The following is a 22,241-nucleotide window of genomic DNA, read 5'->3' as shown; positions in this document are numbered from 1 at the left end:
AACCACGTCCTGACAGGCTCGTAAAAGTTTTATAACAGGCACTTTGCAAGGGCCCTGAGACACGAGGTAATGGGCTGTGATTAATCCCCCCATCCTGATGGTATCACTGTCAGCTCAGGCCCCATCCATGGGGTGGATGATGGCAAAGCCCAGCTGGTTGTCGCCCCGGCCGTGAGGGATTTCGGGATTCAAAGGGGATGTTTTCCCACATGGTGGTTTCCATCCTTTTTATACCAAGATCTTGCTGCTGGTGCTGTCTCTCAGCCCTGAGCCCTCAAGTCCCATGGTCCTGGTCAGCTGCCAGCCCTGCTGCAGTGATGGCAGAGGGGATGTCCCAACCACAGGAGGATTTGGGACATGGAGGGCAAAGGGCACAAGTATCTTTTGTGGCTGAGCAGGGATGAGTGTCCTTTACAATGCTCGTTGCAGAGGCAGCTTTTCCCAGGTTGAATTTTGGGATGTTAAATCCCTTGGCTGATTCCCCCCTCCCCTCAACTTGGCAAGCAACACAAATTTAGTGAATATCCTGTGATACTGTTCCCCTTGATATGACCTTGCAGCAGCATTGGCATTTCCACAGGGTGTTTGTCTGCAAACAGTGACAGCAGCTGGGCCAGAACTTCTGTATCTAAAGAAGAAATACGTTTTCAGTTTGATTTAGCTTTTACATATCACTGTGTTAATGTTAACGAGTCCAACTCAACCTGTTTTCCTGCTCTTGAGGAACAAAAGCTGGCTCAGTGCATGGAGCAGGAAGTGGTTAGGATGGCCTAGGGCCAGTGTTTGTTAGAGGTGAGCTAATCTATAGATGTGATTCTCCTCCTAGAGCTGCACTTCCAGGGGCAAAGAGCTGTTGCAGGTCATCCTCGCTCCTTGCCTGGCCAGCTCACCCGGCTGTGGGTCAGAAGGGCTGGGAGATGTGCCAGCAGCTGGCACAGGCTCGGGCTTGTGCTCCAGCCTGATGCTGCTCCAGATGTTTTCACAGTCGCACACGTGGTGGGCACGTGGCTCGTGCTTCCCCACTGCTGCAGACCAGGTGTGTGACCCCAGGGGACACCTGAGCCCTGAGCGGGGCTGTCAGCGCCTCGAGCCTGTGACGATGCTTGGCCGTAACTCTCCTCAACTCACAGGGCTGCAGCTGGAGCGCTGCGCTCAGACCGCTTGCCCGGGACAGCGGGACTGTGTGTTTGGGGTGGTTTCACCTGCGAGATCCAAACCGAGCGGCAGCGCTCGGAAACGCGTCCTTGAGTAAGAACCAGCCTTTACCTTTAGCAATGGGGTTGGTGGGGGTGGTGGGGGGGTGGTGTTTTGGTGGTGTGAGCTGTGACCGGGCTCCCCCTCACAACACCCGCCCGGCACAGCTGGCCAGATGTGGGTGCGCGCGGGCCCCGCCAGACGCTCACGTGGCGGCGGCGGCGCCGCCCAGATGTGCCCGCGCGCGCCTCCCGGCCCAGCTGTGCGCGCCAGATGTGCCCGCGGCCCCGCCCGCGGGGGGGGGGCGGCGCCGGCCACGCCCCCTCGGCTGCCAATCACCCGCCCCAGCCCAACCGCGGCCCGCGACACATCGAGGCCCGCGACCAATCAGGGCGTGGGTGTGATTTCCATGGCAGCCGCAGCCGCGCGGCTCCGGGGGAGGCGGCGGCGGCGCGGCCGGTCCCGATCGCGACCCCGCTGCCTGTCGCGATCCCGGCGCCTGTCGCGACCGCGGTCCCTGTCGCGATCCCGCTGGCTGCCCACTGCGATGGTGGCCGAGCGGAGCCGCGGCGGAGGAGGGGCGGCGGCGCCGCTGCCGCGCGGCTCCAGCCCGGCGCGGGGGCGGCGGCAGCAGCAGCGCAGGTGAGGGCGCGGCCGCACCTGAGGCGGGCGGGGCGGCTCCGGCAGCCGCCGCTCCCCGTGCCCGCCCCGCCCGTGCCGGTGCCGTTGTGGGTCCCGTTGCCGGTCCCGGCCGGGCTGTGGCGGCCGCGGCCTGAGGCGGCGGTGGGAGCGGGAGCGGGAGCGGGTCGGTGTCCGTGTCCGCGTTGGTGTCCGCGGGGCTCGGGCCGGGCCGCGCGGCCGCTCCCGCAGGATGCACCGAGGGGCCGGGGCGCCGCTCCCCGCGGATCCCTGCAGGGTAAATCCCAAAGTTTCCGCGCGGGGCGGGAAGAACTCGCTCGGAGCAGCGCCCGGCGCTTTGTTCGGCTTTTCCTCGCCGCTCGGCTGGAAGCGGGTTTGCTGCCGGCGTTGCTGGAACGAGCCCCGTTCGCGTTTGTTCCTGGGGACGCGTTGTGCACATTTCCATAGGGCTGTGTCTCTCCAGTGTGTTCAGCACTTTGGTTCTCTGCAGTGCCTTACCGCGTAACGGGGTGCTGAAATCCCTCTGCGGAGCCACAGCACACGTAAAAGTGCACGCAGCGGTGGTAGCTCATCTGCTCTTAGCGTGTCAATGACTTTTTTTTTCATCTTTTTTTTCCCCCTTTCTTTATCCTTTATACATAACTTGAAAGAGCTTGAAGCCTCTGTGTGTTGCCAATAAAATTCCTGTCGTTGGATTGTTCTCAGGCAGTAACTGTAGAACTTAACAGATACTGTTTATTCTTGCATAACCAGGAGCACGTTGGTAACTCTTTTTTGACCATCCTGTGTGCAAATACAGATAACTTGCTGTATGTGTAATATATGTAAGGAGAGCAGAACGTATGGAGTTATTTCCCTTAATTTGAAGCAGAGCTTTTTAATTAGCTGAATTTGAATTAGTTGAAGTTTGAGTGCTTTGATAACCTTATTGGCTGTTTTGGTATTTTTTTTTCTAAGGCTTGTTAAGAAAACCTATAAGTGTTGCTAAATTCAGAGGAAGGACAAACGCTTCTGAATTTCTCTTTACACATGTATTTATTCGTGTGTGTATCCATTTATCTGACTAATGGAGGATTATGAAGAAAGCTGGATTTGGTCTTTTTTTTTTTTTTTGAGGGGGGATAACTGGTAAAAGGAAAGCATACAGCTTTCTTTATCTCTTATTGATTATAGGATGGAAATGCATAGTAATGCATAAGAAGCACATCTTTTTTTACTCTGTGTAACGTGATTGTACTAGAAATTGTGGAATTATTACATAGTTGTATGTGTTATTCACCCATTATGGAAATTTGAGATTCAGCAATGGAGTGTGACCATGAAGGTTAATGTGGCCTTTTAAATTTCTCAGAGCTTTAGACGTAAAAAAAAAAGACTGGCTTCACTAGGTCAGCTTTGCTGGCTTTCCCCCCCAGATGCTTTTCTGCCACTGGTTAGTTCCTTGTGGAGACTCCTTATTCCTTTCTGCAGGTGAACAAAAATTACTCATTCAATTTTATCATCCTGTTTTCCTGTATGACTAATGGGAGGGGAAATCTGGGGGGAAACAGCTGCAGGGCTTGAGAACCACGACGACTTAAACAGCTAAAGATGGACTTGCTACTCGAGGCTTCTTGATTTTTATTTTTAGCTTCGAGTATTTTGCTTGGGATTTGCTTCCTTGTGCTGTTCCATGACTGGTAGTGACACACATCCAGTCTTTGGGGGAATCGTCGAGGTGATTGTGCAAATGCTGCTTTGAAGGGATAAAAAAAATACTCCCTGAAGACTCCAGTTATTTTTTTTGGAGCAGTCTTCTAAATGAGCCTGTGATGGTTTGGGTGGCTCCTTGTGGCGTTCTGGGAATATTTCAGTTGTGTTCCCTGGTGTTGTGCTATACCATTATCACTTAGCTGTTGGCTTTCCTATGCAATCTTCTTTGTGGTGAACACACACAAACAGCCAGAAACAAACCAGTTCATTGAAGGAAAGGCTTTAGGGAATTCCTTTCTTTAGCTTTCATTAAGGAATGCTGCCAGACTCAACACTGTGTGCAGCTTGGACTGTTTGATCAGCTTAATACAGAACTTTCTCTAAGAAATAGTTCTTTAAATGTGTACTGTTTCAAAAGTGATCCTTGAGAATTCTCAGTCATTGCTGCCTTTCCAGTATTTAATTTGACATTGTGAACTATAAAGGGAAGTTGTTCACTGCACTTGGGCAGCTGCAGGGACAAGACACACTCCACAAAAATCTAAGCTGTACTACCATACTTATCCTTCCTAGAAGATGATCCTGTTCTCAGGATCTAAGCCAGAAGTTTAAGATATGGAAGCAGAGGACAAGCTAATCCTTGAAAAATGCTTTATATATGTATATATATATGTAGGGTTGGATTTTTGGGTTTTTTTTTTGAGATGGATAATGCCAGTGTTGCTGCCCTCTCAATTTAGCCTTGGAAAAAGCTGTCTGGTTGAACACGAGAAGGGAGGTGGTCCCTTTCCAGCTTCCAAAGTGACAGGCTGAGCTCTAGAGCTCAAGAGGATTCCTTGGGACTGGATGGTAAAGGAACATCTTTTTTTTTTTTTCCTCTGGCAGGGGATGCTTTAAGCAACAAGAAGACCCAAATTGTTCTGACATAAAATACAATTGAACGATTTGCCTCTTGCCTAAGCTAAAAATCTTCAACATTTTTTGGATGAACTCGAGGGAAGAGGTCTTGACCTGCTGCATGCAGGGGGAGGGCAGGAGAATTAAATGTGTGTGCAGCAGGAGGAAACAAAGCAGTCAGTTTTGCTTTACTAACATCATCATGTGGCTGACTCATAGGCCTGACTTTTCTGGGCATAAAACTCAGTTACATACAATTCTGCTTGGCTGCACTTTCTTGTGATGAAACTTGTGAATCCTAATTTTTTTTTTTTTTCGAGTTACACTTAAATTTTCCTGGGACTTCTTTTTAGTCTGTCATTCGAAACTTGCTGCCAAAGGCCTCTCTACCATTGTAATCATCTGCAGCTTCATCACTGTGTTATGTGTGTGTCAGGGGGTTGTGTTTGTTTTTGGTTTGGGTGATCACTGTTTTTTGTTTGGTTTGTTTTGGGCTAATTTTATTAACAAGTTGTCTGTGCTTGTAGGGTGAGTGGCACGTTGCTCTCCTGAGGTCACAGTTGGTCAAAGCAATATTTCAAAGCTGTGCTTAAACGCTGACAGGGGATTGCTGATTGCCTTGTTGTGATTTTTTTGAATGCTGTCAGTTTAGTTACTGTTGACAGCACAGCATTAATAACTTTTATAATCCTTCAGGTTGACAGATGTGCTCCAGAGCACTTACTCATGGGGAGGAGGGGGAAGGTGGGGTTTGTTTGCAGGCTGCTAGAAGGGCAGTAACTTCCATATGTCATATTTATCCCAAAGAGCTTTACTTGTAACTCCAGGCCCAGAGGGGAGTTTGCTGGCTCACAGAACAGATTAATTTGCTGAGAGGAGCCGTTTCTGACTGCTCCTCTGTTGTTTCCCTGACATCCAAAGCCCTGGTCTTGCCACAGTTTTTATGGCTCCAGGTATTGCTTCCAGGCCTAAAACCAATACAGAAGGTTTTGGAAGAGTTTAATACTGATCCTTTATGGTCTCACAGCCTTTGGCATCTTTGACCTTCCCAAAACAAGTTACTGCCTCAAATGAAAGTATTTGTGGTTGATTGATGTGGGGGGTTTTTTGTCACGTGGGTGGGGTTTTGGTGGTGTAGGTGAGTGGTCAGTACAGCAGTTTAAGAAACCTACTGACAGGCTGCAAGGCTCATTTTTTATTCCCAGCTGGAATTGTGCCCAGCCTGAGTCATCACTCTGCTTCACCCAACCTGTGAGTTGAGGATTTCAGTCTCCAGGCTTTCCTCCAATGCTGCTTGTTGTGAAAGCTGGTGTTGGTTTTGTTCTGGTTTGGAGTGATATTCTGATAGAAATGATCAGAGTAAAGCACTGGATGCCTTCGGTCTTGATAAGTTTTTCTCTGGTGCTGAGTTACCAGTTACTTTAGGGGAACATCAGTGATTTCAAGGAGTGGTTTCAATTTGGAAGACGGAGATTTTTGTGGAAAGTTTTTTGCTTTTTTTCTTTCTTTTCCTGAGGAAATCAATTTTATGGGATTTACTCAAGCTGAGTAATGTTGGGGATTGTATGAAGTGTAAATATTTGCAGATCTTATGTGCTCTGTGGTAAAACACTGTTTCAGTTGTGTCAACTTTTCTCTTGAATGAGTACTGACTTGTAACTAAATCTTTACTGTCTCTAAAGAATTCACAGAGATTCTGTGTACTGTTTGCTAGTTTTAAGCAGAACCATTTTACCTTCCTTAACTGTAAGTTAGGTCTGCATGCTGAATCTTTCAGGAGAGAAACTTCCTGATTTTTGGTGCTATGTGAGTATTGACCTCATGATCTACTTTTTTCTTTCTTTCTTGAGCATTGGTCGAATGACCTCCACCTAAATTTTTAGGAACTTGTTTTTTTTTTTTTTAATATTCAGATATTTAAAGTACAGTTAAAGCCAGCTCTTCAGCAAGGAGAGGTATGTAAGTAGAACAAAACACGTTACAGAGGATGAATTGTTTATAAGAGCCGTATTCTGGCCAGAGTGTGTGGGGGAGCTCCTTGGCTGCTTTACAGAAAAAGTGAATTAATCTTCAAGCTATATTTCCAGCGTAATTTTGCTAACAAAGACTAGAAGCTGAACTTTGAGTGCAGTATTGTGACAGCTGGTGATTGGAGGAAGCTCTGCTGGTGTGAAGGGGCGAGACGATCTCGTGCAGGTTGGCGACTGGCCCTGCTGGATGGGAAATCGCTGCTGTGGCAGATGCCTTGCATGAGGAATTCCTCCCTTTTTCCCTGGCACTGCTGTGGTGCTGAGTGGGAGCTGTGTGCTCTGTGTGGCCCCAGAAAAGGGGCTGTGGAGGGCAGGGGGACAGGGCCTGGTGCGAATCCTGACCTCAGAGATAGCGAGTGGATTCGGGTGGAGGAAAAGGTTAAGTGGATAATGGTTTGGGAGAGAGTAGGCACGAGGGTGTTCTTCACTCAGGGATGTGCTGGGCCTTGCTGACAGAGATGGAAAAGCTTTGAGGAAGCCAGTCATTTAAAGTGTTGGCGGTACCTCAGTGCTTGGAGATCCTCACAATTAAAAGCATCTGTGATTCATACTGTTCACCGAGCCATTCCAGCCCTGAGCAGCCAGCTCGTACTTGAAAATTCAATCAGAGCACCAATTTGGTTCGAGTTCTGAGAGGAAGAGTCAGTTTTCAGCCTATCTTATCTGAAAATCCAACGCAGTTTAACTGCAGAATTCAGGTAAAATGACTGTCTGTACATTATCTTTATTTTTTTTCTAGTCGTCACAGATACAGGTTGGCAAGAACAGATTGAATCATCCAGGCAGCAGAGTAGCAGATTTATGTAAACCAGTGTTGGATGTAACTCCTTGGTATTCACTGCAGGACATGGCATATTCTTAATCCTTCTTGTAAATGTCTACATTGGAATTCAGCAGACAGACATTTAAATCTTTTGTTTCTATCTAAAAATTTTTTATTCAGACTCTTAATACATGTCCAGAAATCGTCTGATACAGTCTAGGTTTTTTTTTCTCAGTTGTAAAAGTTAAAGTTGCTTTTGAATAATGCAGTTTTAAGAAGCTGAACTGAAAAGAAATAAATAATGAAAAACCTTGGGTTTATTTTGTGTATCTTGGGGTTTCAGCCTTAATCTCATCTCATTACAGATTGGAGAAATAATTTCTGTGTTGATTTATTGTAGTGGTTCTTAACAATGCTCCAATTTTATTCCTTTTTTTTTTTTTTTTTTTTTTTTTTTTTTTTTTTTTTTTTTTTTTTTTACTTTTTCCTCCCTTTTGACAGACCTTAATTTATTTTGGAGGATTCCCGTGGCATGTGAACTAGGAGATAATTCAGACTAGAAGGCCTCCTTATTTTGAAGCGACACAGCCTCTCCCAAAATGGTTGGGAAGCTCAAGCAGAACTTGCTGCTGGCGTGCCTGGTGATCAGCTCGGTGACGGTGTTCTACCTGGGCCAGCACGCCATGGAGTGTCACCACCGGATCGAGGAGCGCAGCCAGCCCGGCAGGGCGGAGAGTGGCGTCCGGAGCACGGCGGGAGCCGCTCCCGGCGGGAACGCCAACGGAACCTCGGCCTACAACAAGGACATGCCTTTGATCTTTATCGGGGGGGTCCCTCGCAGCGGCACGACCCTGATGCGGGCCATGCTGGACGCGCACCCCGACATCCGCTGCGGGGAGGAGACCCGGGTGATCCCGCGCATCCTGGCCGTCAAGCAGATGTGGGCGAGGTCGAGCAAGGAGAAGATCCGCCTGGACGAAGCCGGAGTCACGGATGAGGTCCTGGACTCGGCCATGCAGGCGTTCCTGTTGGAAATCATCGTGAAGCACGGCGAGCCCGCGCCGTACTTGTGCAACAAGGATCCCTTTGCTCTAAAATCCTTGACTTATCTTGCCAGGATTTTCCCCAATGCCAAATTCCTTCTGATGGTACGGGATGGCCGTGCATCTGTGCATTCCATGATATCCAGGAAAGTCACAATAGCTGGGTTTGACCTGAACAGCTACAGGGACTGCTTGACCAAGTGGAACCGTGCTATAGAAACCATGTACAACCAGTGCATGGAGGTTGGGTTCGAAAGGTGTATGCTGGTGCACTATGAACAACTTGTGTTGCATCCTGAAAGGTGGATGAGAACTCTCCTTAAGTTTCTCCGCATCCCGTGGAACCAAGCGGTGCTGCACCATGAGGAGATGATTGGGAAGGCAGGGGGTGTTTCTCTTTCCAAGTGAGTATGAACGTTCCTCCTTTACCCTGGGTTGTTCTAGGAGTTGAAACAGTCCTAGTCATGACTTGGTTTCAGTTGATGATGCCTCAGGAAGCTGATTTATGATGCATCTGGAAAATAAGAGTCATTGTTAACTAACAATTTGCAATCTGATTGGTTCCACTGCACAGCTGTCCCATTAATGTGTATGGAGCACATGAACAAACTTCTAATGGTTGAGTCGAACTTGAATTTGGATGTCTGGTATCAGCTTTGCTTTTCTCTCTGCCCCCAAATAAACCTGAACTGTTTTATAGTATAAATGGGTATAGAAATAGATAACTGGTGTTATCCATCCCAGCAAGATCCTCCATTTAATTTCAGGGGCAATGTTGTTGTCAGTGCAAGAATGGCCTTTGAGTTGTATTTGCCAAGAACAGACTCTTCCAGGAAACTTGAGAAGCTGTTCCAGCAGAATAGAAAGCAGAGTTGGCCTGCTTCTCTGTTGGCAAGTGCTCCTAAAAGGACAAGCATTTTGATGAAAATTAACCTTGTTGTAAGCAAGTCTCTCTCTATTCTATCCAGCCATCTGTGCACCTGATTGAGCTGCTTTCAGAAACCAGTCCAGCTCTGCTTGGAAAACCTAGATGGGCATTGTGAAAAGAAAATCTCTTAATTCTCTAGTTAAACTACTCTGGTTTCTTTGCCACTGTTTGCAGCTGAACAACTGAAATACGGAAACTGGTTCATCGTTACACTGAGAGGGAAAAGTGTCAATGTTTGTTCCCTGTTTTTGCTGTGGCAGGTGCATCTACCAGGTTGTCTTGTTTAAGTTTCTAAAACATTGATTAAAAAGCCCCATTCCAGCAGCAAGGCCTGTCCAGTTAAATTACTTGGCTTGTGTATTTTGAATATTCCTCACTGGCCAAGTGCTTCCGAGTGAGAGGCACCTTGCACAGCAAGCAGGGTGTGCTGGGCAGAGACGTGGCAGACTGTTCCAGGGTGGGTGTATTTTTTTCTAAACTGCAGTTTTATGAAATGAAAATAGTGAGATTTATTTATATATTTATTTATTTCACGCCTAGGAATGTGACTGTGGATTTTCTAATATATTGTAGGGGCCTGTGATTTAAATCATAGAATTGTTAGTCAGCAGTTACAATGAGAACTCAAAACTCAGTTATATACTCACAGTCTGGAGGTTTCACATTCCCAGAGCTATCAAGAAGGGATCTCACCCCTTTTTTTTTTGGCAGTGTTGTTTGGTAGCAGATTGGAGGCTTCTGGAAATGTTAACCTGAAGCACTGCTCGGTTGTTCCTCCCTGGAAGATGATCTGCTTGGGAATTCTCTGTAGTTACCTCTCTTTTGTTGCTTCTTCACAGTGGCAGCTGAGGGGGGAATAATGTTACTTTTACTGATGTGAATGGATGGTTGCCAAGTTCTGTTAAGTGTCCTGTAAAAAATAACTGTGCATAATGCCATCTCTAGTAAATTATTACTCTCTTACAGCTTCCAGATTAGTGTTTTTAAAAATTAATGGACCTTTATACTATAAAACTCAGTAACCTTGGTGAATTCATACAGTCTCAAGTAATATTTCCTGCTAAATCTGGTAGAATTGGATGTGAGGAGTGGGAAATACTTGTTCATGTTTCTAAATATTAAGAAAATGGGTTGTTCAAAGTAAAATGTGGCTTTATGGTTATTTTTTCAGTAAAACTTTTCAGCTTAAGACAAATGAGTACAAATGTGTTCTTGTGACCCTCAGTTCAGTCTGTTCACAGAATTCTTTAGGCTTTTATTATCTCTCATGAGATGATATGACAGTAATTTCTTATTTCAGAAGGCTCTGGCAGTAGTGGGAAAAGAATGAGTTATTAATGTTACGTCTTGAGTGGGTTTAATCTAATCCAACACCCTTGCAGTAGGTGGTGAGATTTGTTTTCCAGTTGCAGGAGACCTTTATGATTTGATAATGATTTCAGTGATTCAGTCTGTTGAGGGCTGCAGAAGAACCAGCGAGTGTGAAAGCCTGTGTTGTGTATTTATATGATACCAGTTGAAACTGCGCAGGGGGAGCCTGAGATTGCCCAGTTTGATGTCCTTGTACCAGTTAAAACCTGCTGGGTTTGGCATCCCCAGCCCCGAGGGGGGTCCTTGCCCAGAGCAGGGGGTGAGTGCCCAGGAGAATTACTCGTGGAAGAGATGCTTGGTGAGTAGTTTACTGAGAGCCTGAGAGTCTGCCACAGCTTATCACATTTTGACAGCAGAACAAAATACACCTTGTGTTAGTTTTCCTTCTCTCCAGTTGCCTTTGGCTTGTTCTCAGCTGCAGCCAAGCCCTCGTTGGCCTCAGGTGTGTGTGACTGTTACTTTCTGGATCAAATTCTGACCAACACTGTTCCCTTCTGACTCCTTTCAGCTCAACAACACAACCTGGAGCAGTGGAGCTCCAGATTCCAATCAGTAGCTTTCTCCCACCTCACTTTCCAAAGGGACAGTGCTGGAGATCAGAGATAATGAAAGAAATTCAAACTGCTGCCATCTTCTGCAACTCTGTCTTCTCACAGAGCTTTGTTTTACCATGTGCCTCACACCAAGTGCTTCAGGCTGTTTAATAATAGGATATTAAAATCAGAACACTCAAATTATATTGCAGTTTTTACTGACAGGAGATCACAGGTACCAAATCCCCTCTGTTGAAATGGGATGTTCATTTAAAAGATGTCACCACGTAGGCCTGGCCTCTGAAACATAGTGGGGAACAATATGAAAATCTTGATAAAATTAGTTCCCTGGTTATCAGCAAAGTATTAGATAGGGTAGAAAACCTCTGAAATCAGAGGATGAACTACTATTATAATCTGCAAAGGCGGTGATACTGTGTAAAGACTTAAGAAGACAAGCAGAGGCATCTGCCTTAAATCATCTTTCACTCACCTTTAAGACTTGCACGTCTTTCAGACAGGCTCAGCATCCACTTCAGAGACACAGTGCAGATCCAGCAGGAGATGCCTGGAGGTGTTTTAATTGTTGGAGGTTTTTTTTGAAATTAAATCCTTCAAGAATTTTTTGTCTTGAAATATTTAAGAACACTCCGAGAAAGAGATCCCAGTATCACTGAAATATCTTTATGATGTTGCCGTTACCTGCTAACAGGAAGTCAGTGTTTGAGAATACATTTTTCACTCATTAAAAATCCAAATTAATGCCTGTCAAGTGAAATCTGTGTCAGATGGAATGAGGCTGTAGGCTGCAAGATGTTTTCCATTCAGCTGTATATAGAATTAAACTGTGCATGCAGGTTGTTTCTTTTCCAGAGATGAGCCAGCCCCTGGATTGCAGAATTCTTCCAGCAGTCAGCTGACTCCACTTTCCTCTTCTTTCAGTCTCAGAAACTCTTATGCATTAGTCTGTTAATAGCAATAGGAGATAGCAAACAGCCTGGATTTAAGACTCTGACTTCATTTGTTCCCCTGGCTGCTTGATTTGAGGAAACTTTTGGCTGCCTCCCTCTCTTCTTCTGCATGTGTTTAGTAGTCCCTGCTTTTCCCTGTTGCTGATGCAGCCCTTCCCTCACTGTTGTTCTGTTGTACTTGGGGTTCTTGCCCTTATTTTGACTTTTATCCAGCTGCAAAGAGAAGCACTGCAAGGGTTCTGGAGATGAGCAGCCCAGCATTTGCAGTGGTGTGAAACCTTCTGTGGTTTGAAATAATTGCCAGCGTGGCTGGTGAAGGAATGTGTGATGGCTGCACTACAAGCTATAACTAGTATTGTTAATAGAGCTCTGGCATTTGCCTCCTAACTGAAAGCAGCTGTGCTGACCACTGAGGCAGAGAAATGTCAACCCTTTTACAGCAATTTTTATTGGGCTTGTAATGGAAATAGCTGTCCAGGCAAAATTACTTCACAATATACTATATTTGATACATACCTTTCATTTGATGCTGGTGCAGATGCAGAATTACTTGGGGTTAGTCCTGTGCTCTGTGCTACCAGCTGCTTCCAGAGCTGGAACTGTTCCTGGGGTTTTCAGTGGAGTCTGGAATCACTGCCCAGCCTTTGCCATAGACAAATCAAACTTACCAAGACTTGGTGTGTTTCCTAGTTTTGCTGTTCATTTTTCTCAGATGCTTTCTCACCTTTTGCCTGCTGAATATCTGAAGAATTAGCTGCTTGAGAATTGATTTGAGTCTCAGTGTCCTCATTCTTTATCCTGTGTGGATGAGGTGCTGGTGTTACGCTTTGTACTGCTACTTCCAGGCATAAAAATTCCATTTTCTGGGTGGTAGAGCTTTTTGAGCTCAAAATTCTTTGTGCTGTAAAGGAGGGCAGTAGCCCCAGGTGGGTGGTTGTGCTCAGGTGTGAGGCAGATGCAGCCAACCAGCAGCAACTACTGATATTAATTGCAGTGCAGGTACAAATATTCCTTTAGGCAACTTTATATATATACAGATGATGTCCACACTGCATGTGCACTCTGATTTCTGGAAAAAAACCCTACCTTTAAATTATTCAGAATAAAACTCAGAGTTTTCAATTATTCTGAGTCCTGCTGGCCTGTTCCAGAAATAAACACAGTAAAGAAGCAAGTAACGTGTGAGAACAAAGCAGTGCCAGGTTTCTTCCCTTGGAAAAAAAAGCACAACAAAACTGGAGCAAGAATGAAAATTGCATTAGGACTGCTGATTAAATGACAGCTATTTTGTGTGGCACTGCTGTGGTTGTGCACTTGCCTTTAAGAACTGTGTAATGACCCAACAATCAGTTAAAGGAATGGTTATGAAAAATATTGCTGTGGCCCACAGCTTTCTGTCAAGGCTCAGCTCTCTCTTTTATTAAAACAAAGGGGGGGAAAAAAAAGAAAGATAAGTCACAGGATGGGCATGGGGAGAAGAAATGGCACATGTATTTTAATTTAGAATACAGCTTTTAAGAGCATCTGAGACAATTAACCAGCAAATGTGGGAACGTGCCAGTGGGAAAACAGCTTTATGTGGAGGTGTGTGCTTACTCTTCACTTAACAGCTCTTTGGGTTTCACTGCTGCCTTTCTGTAAAGAACTTGCTTCAGCATGTTCTGTGTGAAAACCTTAACCAGGCAGCAAGTGTTGGGATTAAAACTTCACTTCCCATGAGCTCTGTAGAAACATGAAATTCGGAGAGAAAAATAAGAGGAAGGGGAAAAGAAAAAAAAAACTCAGACAAAAAAACCAAGCTGAAGGTCTTCATGATGGTAAACCAGCAAGTGTGGGTTGGAATGCAGATTATAACCTCCTTTTCTCCCTCCTCAGGGTTGAAAGATCTACTGACCAAGTGATCAAGCCTGTCAATGTGGAAGCACTGTCCAAGTGGGTGGGGAAGATCCCTGCTGATGTCCTGCAAGACATGCCTGTGATTGCCCCCATGCTGGCCAAGCTGGGCTATGATCCATATGCCAACCCCCCAAACTATGGAAAGCCAGATCAGAAAGTTGTGGAGAACACGAGGAGGGTAAGGATTCTGGGTGTTTAACTGTTGCCTGACTGGCTGGGAGCTGAAGAACAGAAGTGTTGTGTTTTGTTTGTTTTTTTTTTTGAGTCTGTCTCTAATACCTTTTGATACTCAGCAATGTGTTTTCCTCGCCCTGGAGGAGAAAAGAATTCTTTGGGACCTTGAGCACGGAAAATCTGGCTCCTGCTGCTTGTCCAGTTTGATTCCTCCTCCTTTATCCCAACCACAGCTTGAGCTCTGCTCTTTGGTGTGGGGGGTTGGACCTCTTGAGAACTGTCCAGACAGCTGGGCAACTAGTTGGTAGCAGAAAAAAGCTTTCTTGTCTGGATGTCAAACTTGATTGAGCTCAGCTTTTTACACAAGAGGGTTGGCAGAAGCTCTGTCACAAAATTACACCCCAAATACTTGGTAGGGTTGGAAAAATGACCCATGGAAAATGGCTCGAGATGATCAAAATGTCTGATTTTTTTTTTCCAGTCCTTTGCTGTCCTTTGTAGAACAAACCAGAGATGGAGGAAGGTCTGATGCTGATTAACCTAAACTTAAGCATTTTAGTCTGAATTTAATGTTGTTGGAATTTGAGTAGTTAGGCTATAGAGCTGTTTATCCCTGGAGGTACCCATTGAAAAGTTCATTACCATTGTTTGAAATAAAATTATTTACTCTGCTTCTGTTCTTTTGAGCACGTTTGCTTTATTAAAAGAAGGTGACTTTTGCTGCTGCAGAGAAGTAATCAGTGGAAAAATGGAATTAAACAATTTAAAAAGACTTGTCTTCCACCAGCCTTCTGATACTGAAAAACTGCAGTGGGATAATGGTTGGCATTTACAGCTTTCCTTGTACTTACTGTTTAAAAGGCTCACAAACTGACCATTCTACACTTCATTCAACCCCTTTAAAAATCCAAATTTGTATTGTAATGCAGAAAATCAAAGTAACTGGTAAAATGTACTTAAGTTTTTACAGCATGGGGACCTTTTTGAGGCCTCTACCTGTGTGTGACAAGCTCAGTCCAAGTTGTAACAATTGTCTGGATTTCAGTTGCTTCTTGGAATCTATTTCAGTTCAAAATGCAAGAGAGAAAATCAGGTAATAAGCAAAGCTTTTAAAGAGATTAAAGCCTAATTTCAAAGGCTGGAGTGTTTTGAGGCTTTTTGCAAGTTTGCTTTGAAGGATAATTTGGTTTTTTTTACTAATGTGAGAACAGCTGTTAAAAACTGAAGGTTAGTGCTATAATAGCTGATCTGAGTATTGCAAACATATGGGACACTTGTTAATATTTTGACTGCTATTTTAATTAAATAGGTTTACTTACAGCCCAAGATCGGATTTTAATTTTGTTGCTTGTTGTAGTACCCAGGATATATTTTCCCAGTCGCTTGCTCTTCATAACAAAATTCCATTTGCACATATGGTTTGACAGACAAAAACGAGGGAGATGTCCTGAATTAAGGCTAAAATCCAAAACAACCAAAAGGATTAAAGACGGTTAAACTTCCAAACTCAACATGTTCCTTTTGAAAGGGAATATTGAAGGGAATATTTTGAGAAGGGGCATTTCATCACCTGGGATGGTTTTTCACAGCATTTTGCACTGGGTGTGTTGTTGGAGATGAAGCTGCCCAAGTAAAGTCTTTCCAGAGTTGCTGTTCAGTGCATAGTAAGAGTGAAATCATCTTGCTTGTAACCATTTATTCCTGCACTCGTGTTTGGAAGCAGTTCTATCACATTTGTGTTTGTGGTTTCCAAGACTTTAAACTGAACACAGAAGTTTATCTGTTTTCAATGAATTCAATTCAAGGTTGGAATTCTAAAGCTGACCTGTATTGTGTCAGTGTAGTAACCCCTGAGAGTGACTAATTTGAAATAATGTTGGATTATCTGACACTTGCTACCAGTTTCTTAGTCCAGTTAAGATGGTACAAGCAGCACTTCAATTGAAAAAAAAATTTTCCCTGCCTGGCAAACACAAAGCAATAATAAGGAGGAATAACTGATAATTTTATTTTAACTTTTTTTTTTTGAAGGAGAGTTTGTCACTTTCGAGGGGGTTATGTAAGGCTTAAATTTATTATGGAAGTTGCAACACGAGGGTGGAAGCCCAACAGCACCGAAATTATTGGCAGGGCAGATCCTGGCTCCACCTAAAGATGGAACAACTCTGTGTCATCTGGTTCATTGCATAAAGATAAGTGGAGTGTAAATTTTTAAAAATTGCTTAGCATGCAAAACATACTCATAGCTAAAAAGCCTCTTTGGGATGTCAACAGGTCAGTGCTTCATGATAAGTCCTGTTGTAGAAGATAATTTAAAAGTGTTCCAGACTTTCAACTGCGAGATGTCCTTGTTCTAAACCGTGATTAAATGCAGCTGCAGAGCTGTGTTTATACTGCACTGGGCAAAATCTGTCACTGCTTGCAAAAGATTGCAAATTGGACTCAGCAGTGAAAATGCTGTTCAGCAATTCCAAAGCTGCTGCTGTTAGTCCAGAAGGTGAGAACCAAGTGTGTAGAAGTGCCTAAAAGGGGGGCTGGTACTGAAGGAAAATGGAAAGAAGTGGCCAGTGTGGTGTAAAATCTTGGTTTCCCCCCAAAGCTTTCTGAGCAATGTTTTTCCTCTTCTTTTCTGTCCCCTGCTGGTGACTCGCACACGTACAACTTTAAATATTTCTTCTTCTTCCATCTGATGACAAAGTGATGGTTCTCTCCAGCTGAAATACAGTGCTTAAATTAGAAATTCTATCTGCTTGTAGGTAATGCAAGCAAAGCAGTGCTCTCTGCCAAGGTTAAATTTTGCACTTGAGCTGTGCAGGACACCGAAACGCCGAGGCTGGTTTTGTGTGCACAGAAATAATCAGATACAAGCAGTGTTTGTGCTTTGTCATCTTAGCTCTGCTTTTTCTTGAGGAACTAACAGAGCAGGAAGGCAACTTCACCTCTTCTTGTGCAGGTCTCCTGGTGCTCTGGGGTGTTGTGAAATCAGACGTCTCTGACAGTACCTGCACGGGGTGAGTGCAGAGCTGTCAGAGTACAGCAGGTTTTCCTGATGTTTTCAATAACAAAGCCATTAACTTTCTGTTTATCTGTTTTCTGTTGAGCCTGACAATATTATCTTTTATGACAGCTTATCTTGTCTCAGTTAAGGAATGCAGAGCAGAGAGAAACAAGGTCTGGACAGGGTTGTGCTGTTCAGCAGATCTCTTGCATGTGACCTCTTCAAGGCATCACTGGATTTGTTGTGGTTTTCTTTTAAGTCTGTTGCTGGTCTGTTCATTTTGTAAGGACTGCAGGGGCTCCTTCCTTATAGATACACAGCTGACTACTTGTTTTTTAACCCTCCTAGAGTTTGAACAAATTCTGCATCCTGAACAGAAAGGAAAATAACATCCTTAAGTAAATGGAGTTTTCATCTGCAAACGGTGCAGAAAATGCAAATAATTAAGCAGTGTGAGCTGATTACCCAATCCCTGTGTGATGAAATACCAAAGCAGGATCAATCCTCATTAGAACAGTGTCCTTATCACTGGTGGGACTCTGTGTGTGTGTCAGCAGGCTCACAGAACACCCCAAAAGTGGGGAGCAGCTCAGGCCTGCAGGGCTCTGCCTCGTGCCCAGCGGAGACCCGAGTATTGTTGTGTTATGGTTGGCAGGGTGGTTTCCTCCCACATCTGTAACACATTACATCAGATTTTCTTTGGCACATCCTTCCCTCTAAATGAATTTGTATGCTTGGAGTACACACTCCAGTAAAGTTCTTTTAACTTCTTCGTGGAGTTGTGTTCCTTGCCCTGGAGAGATTGGGAGATGGAAGTGGATGGAACTCTGTAGGAAAAGCTGTGCCTTTCATCAGGGCTGTTAAAATACACATGGTTCTTCTAATCCCATCCAAAAGCTGTTGTCTACCTCTAGTTTGTGTTCAGTTAATGGCATTTTCTGCAGTAACATCTTGGAGGGGGGGGAAAAAAAGAGGTTTTTTCCAAACTTCAGTTTCATGCCTGGTTTAAATTGTGAGGAAACATTTCCTGTTAAGAAACGTCCCTGACAGCTGTGATTTCAAGACTTGGAGATTTCCTGAAGACAGAAACAATCTAGGATACAAATATGCAAAGTATATTTGTATATATTTATATCTGTGCATGAGAATAATTTTGCTGCCAGAGATGTGCCGTGGTGGGGGGTGGCTGTAATGCTGGGCCGCGTCTCCATTTACACTGATTAACCTAATCATAAAGGCATTTGGCTTGTTGGGCATCTTCTCTGATATTTGAAACAAAAATTGGGGTTATTTCATCTCACTTGTGACCACCAACAGCACAGACTTTCTCAGTGACCTGTAAATTTGTTTAATACCCTCTTTAATGGGTGTTTCTTCCTGCATGTGGATTTCCAACTGCATAGTTTTTTTTTTTTTTTCCCAGAGGTGCTGATATCATCTTATTTTTACAAAAAAAAAAAAAAAAAAAACCAAACTCAAACCAAACCCCTCAAGTATGCACATATATGATTAGTAATGCATGAAGAGTTATCAGCAACCAAACCAGAAAATGAGGTATTGTTTGCAAGCTGCCTTTTGGCAGATATTCATGCCTGAAATCCTGCTCTGTAGGTAAACATTTACATCTCAGATGTCCCTTCCTTGGCAGTTCCAGCAGAGAGGTGAAGAATTGTGTAAACCTTGTGAGCTGCCTTGGAAGTTAAGGAGGGTCTGAAGGAGCAGATTGAGGGTGTGCTGTGCAGTAGAGGGTTGGTTGTAGGAAGGGGCTCTGGTCTGGTGTTGTCCGTGTTCTTTCTCTTTCTGACAATAAACTTGTCCTCTGCAACTTTTGTTTTTGAAGTGATTTTTTTTTTTTTTTACACAAAAAGACCCATTATCTCTGTGACTGGAACTGGACAAATATAATGTGGCTCTTTCCAAACCTGGCAGGAAAGTGGATGAAAAGGTGGGCTTTAATCTTCTGTAAAGATGAGTTACACTTCTGTGTTATGCTTGTGTTCTTAAGTTCTCTCTGTGTATTTAAAAGGGTTTTTTTTCAGACAACTGGATGTGAAACTTGTTTTCTGATCTTTTTGACAATACTGTGCATTTAGTTTGGCTATAAGAATGTGTTTTGGTGTTTTTTTTTTTAATAGAACAGCTTGAATACTGCCAACACTGAACACCAGACTGACACAGACTTGAAATCCCCCTCTTTTGGAATTCCATTTGGACTTACAAATTAATTCCCTTAGAAATGGCAAACACCATTTCTTCTCAGTTTTACTGAATTCTTGCTCAGACTGGAAATCATTCCAATGTCCTGCTTCTGTCTCTCTAATGCCACTCTGAGTAATGTGTTTTAGACTTATAAATTGGTCAGGAAAGAATTTTGAATCTGAAGCCTCTTTAATTTCTTTGGCTGCAGATGGAGTCATTGTTTTTCGAATTTCTGGATTGCCATTGATCCCTGGCTTTTGATTCCAAAGGGGACCACTCACTGTTTTTGGAACTCCTTTAAAGCAGTGTCTGGGCAGTGTCAGGCCTGACAAAACCAGCCTTGTAGGTAATGTCAGTCCTGAGCTGAACTGAGGCACGTCCGTGTGTTAAACCTCATCTTGGGCCTGCCACTGGTTCGATTTGCCTTTGGAAATTGTGGTGTAGAAGTCGTGGTGATATTTCATGTGAATATAATACCAAATGCCCTCAAAACATTTTCTTTCCAGGCTATGACATGATTTTTCTCATGGATGGATGAGTGCCCTTGGCTATCCACTCTTGGATGCCTGTTAGGAGGAAATGCCGTTCCTACAAAGGGCATTACTGTGGTAAAGTTTTTAGGGCAGACATAGATAGATAGATAGATAAATAGTTATAATGTAAAAATTAAACTGAGTCATAATTGCAGGAGAAGAGAAAAGGAAGAGGCTTCTAGAGAGACAGACATGGCTTTGGCTGCTGTGGTTGTGAATCAGTCACAAGCTGCCATCATCAGTGTGAACTGTTTTTGAGAATTCCCAGCTGATGACTGCAGTGCTTTGCCAGTAAAGGTGAAGAATCCTGCCTGTTATTCTGTAACATTTTTTGATGTGATAATATTGTTCATTTGTAACTTCCATTCCTGCTCTCTGGGACACAGCCTGCATTTTAATGGCTTGGTTAAACGCTGCAAATGTGAAATCCTCTCCTTCATTTATAAATATTTATGGTGTGAGGAGGCTCCAGGAGCCACACTCTGCATGTCTGACCAGGGTGACTTTCATTAAGGTTTCCATGGGAATCACAGGAGTAGCCCCTGGCTGAATACAAATGAGAGCTGTGCCTTTTGGCTTTCTATTTTAACTAAAACACAGAACATTGGAAGGAAGAGAGTTCCACAATGTGTGCTGGGACTTAGTGAAGCCTCGTTTGGGTCTGTTTAGCCCCGAGCTGCCAGTCCTGAGTCCACCCCACGTGAGTCACAGGGGCTGATGCTTTCAGGGCTGAGGCGTCTGCTGGGCAGGAAATTCCGAGCTGAGTCAGCTCAGTCCCAGGGCACTGCAGCATGTTGACAAAACCAGGAGGGCTTTGTATGCTGGTCACCCATTCCTAGGGAAGCAGAGAAAATGGATTTTGTTCCTAAGCATCCCCTGACTTCCTGAGTCGTCTTCCTTTGATGCAAGGCAGGGACTGCAGCTCTGAGCGAGGCTTCGGAGTAGCCACGTTTCTATTTTTATAGAATTTTCCTACGTAGGTTTGTGCCTTGTTTTAATTTTATTTTTAAATGATTACACAAGAATTTATGACATTGGGATGATCACTCTTTATGGTTTAGTAGAAAGAACGGTAAAACTCTTCAAATGTACTTTTTTTGTTTTCTTAGGAGAGGGGAAAAACCCAAACAAAACCAGAATACTTTTTTCCCGCCTTTGGAATATTTAATCTCAGAAGCAAAGAGCATTTAAGGATGATCCTCTGGAGAGCAGACAATACTTTGCCAATTTATTTCCCAGTTGGTCAGATAGTGGAAACACTTGTTTGCTGTGGTTGTTGGTGTGTTGGGGGATATTTATTACTTGCTCTTTCTCCAAACAGCATTGTTTCAGAATTCATATTATGCTCTAAAACACTGGAAATCTTGATAATTCCCATGCAATCAGGCAGGTAATGAGGCTGCAGCATGTGTTGTAGCAAGTCACTCCTAGTGTTTTTAATAATTTTTACCATTTTAATGCAAACAAGGTCAGAGTGTTGAGTACAGAGCAAGCCTGGAACTGAGGGAGCGGCTGTGGAACCACTTTGGAGAACCAAGCCTTGTGAATAAAACTTGCTTTTGCAAAGACATTGTTCTGTTTAGGTAGATCTGTTCTAGCTTTACTGGATGCTAATAACAAAAAGGAATCTTTTTTCCTTTTTTTTTTTTTCCATTCCCTTAACAAGCTCTTTAACATTTCAAACAGTAGTGAATGAGGGCTTTGAGCAGTATATTTTTTTTTGTTTGTTTTTCCAGGTCTATAAAGGTGAATTTCAGCTTCCTGACTTCCTTAAAGAAGTGCCACAGGTACAGTACTGAATTGATTTCCTCATTTGTAGCAGCAAATGGGTGTGCAAACAGTCTTTATAAACCACTTCTTCATGAACCTGATTTTCTGAGTGATGACAACACCTTGTCCATGAGGTGGAATCTCCAGTTCCAAACCTCTCTTGAGTCCATGTGTAACTCCAGTGTGATGCTTGTCAACCTGAGCTATTGCCTGAATATTGCTGTGAAACTAGAGGAAAGTTGGAGTGTCTTTTGTAGACCAAACTGCAAAGTGTGTCATTTGCAGAGGAGCTTTTATCTTTTGTTACCTTGCATGGAAAGGTTTAAAGCAATTATAATACAGAGAGAGCAGAGTTGTAAGTACTGAGAGACTTTATAAAGAAATAGTAATGTTATCAGACATAAACAAAACCAGTTCAGCCATGGGTAGGGATGGTGTGTTGTACTGAAAATTCTTAATTTGGTACCTTCAAATGCTGTTAATTGTCATCAGCTCCCTAAGGGGCCTGACCTGTGCCATTGCAGTTGAAAAAGCAAAATCCTTGTCATGGAGCTCTCAAACTGCAGCATCTCGTGGCACCTTCCCCAGCCCCAGGAATGTCATGGAATCA

General features: G+C 43.9%; 1 protein-coding gene across 3 annotated transcripts in view; it reads left to right on the top strand.

Moving 5' to 3' along the window:
- The first annotated feature begins 1,656 nt into the window (after nucleotides 1-1,656).
- The window catches only part of TPST1 (tyrosylprotein sulfotransferase 1), a 24,275-nt gene continuing 3,690 nt past the window's right edge, over nucleotides 1,657-22,241 (top strand). Inside the window, exons 1-4 of one of the 3 annotated variants that reach the window (XM_027889958.1) lie at nucleotides 1,657-1,836; nucleotides 7,717-8,662; nucleotides 13,937-14,135; nucleotides 21,598-21,648. In XM_027889958.1, coding sequence (XP_027745759.1) covers nucleotides 7,815-8,662; nucleotides 13,937-14,135; nucleotides 21,598-21,648 — 1,098 coding nt within the window. In that variant the 5' untranslated portion in view covers nucleotides 1,657-1,836; nucleotides 7,717-7,814. Of the gene's footprint in view, nucleotides 1,837-2,014; nucleotides 2,111-7,716; nucleotides 8,663-13,936; nucleotides 14,136-21,597; nucleotides 21,649-22,241 lie in introns of those variants that run through there. The other 2 variants (XM_027889960.1, XM_027889959.1) reach the window with 2 other exon arrangements.

The sequence above is a fragment of the Empidonax traillii genome, unplaced genomic scaffold (genome assembly GCF_003031625.1).
Source record: "Empidonax traillii isolate 1590-97213 ecotype Southwest subspecies unplaced genomic scaffold, ASM303162v1 scaffold276:size1176444, whole genome shotgun sequence".
NCBI lineage: Eukaryota > Metazoa > Chordata > Aves > Passeriformes > Tyrannidae > Empidonax > Empidonax traillii.
The sequence above is the reverse complement of the archived record's forward strand: the minus strand, read 5'-3'. Positions and strand labels throughout refer to the sequence as shown.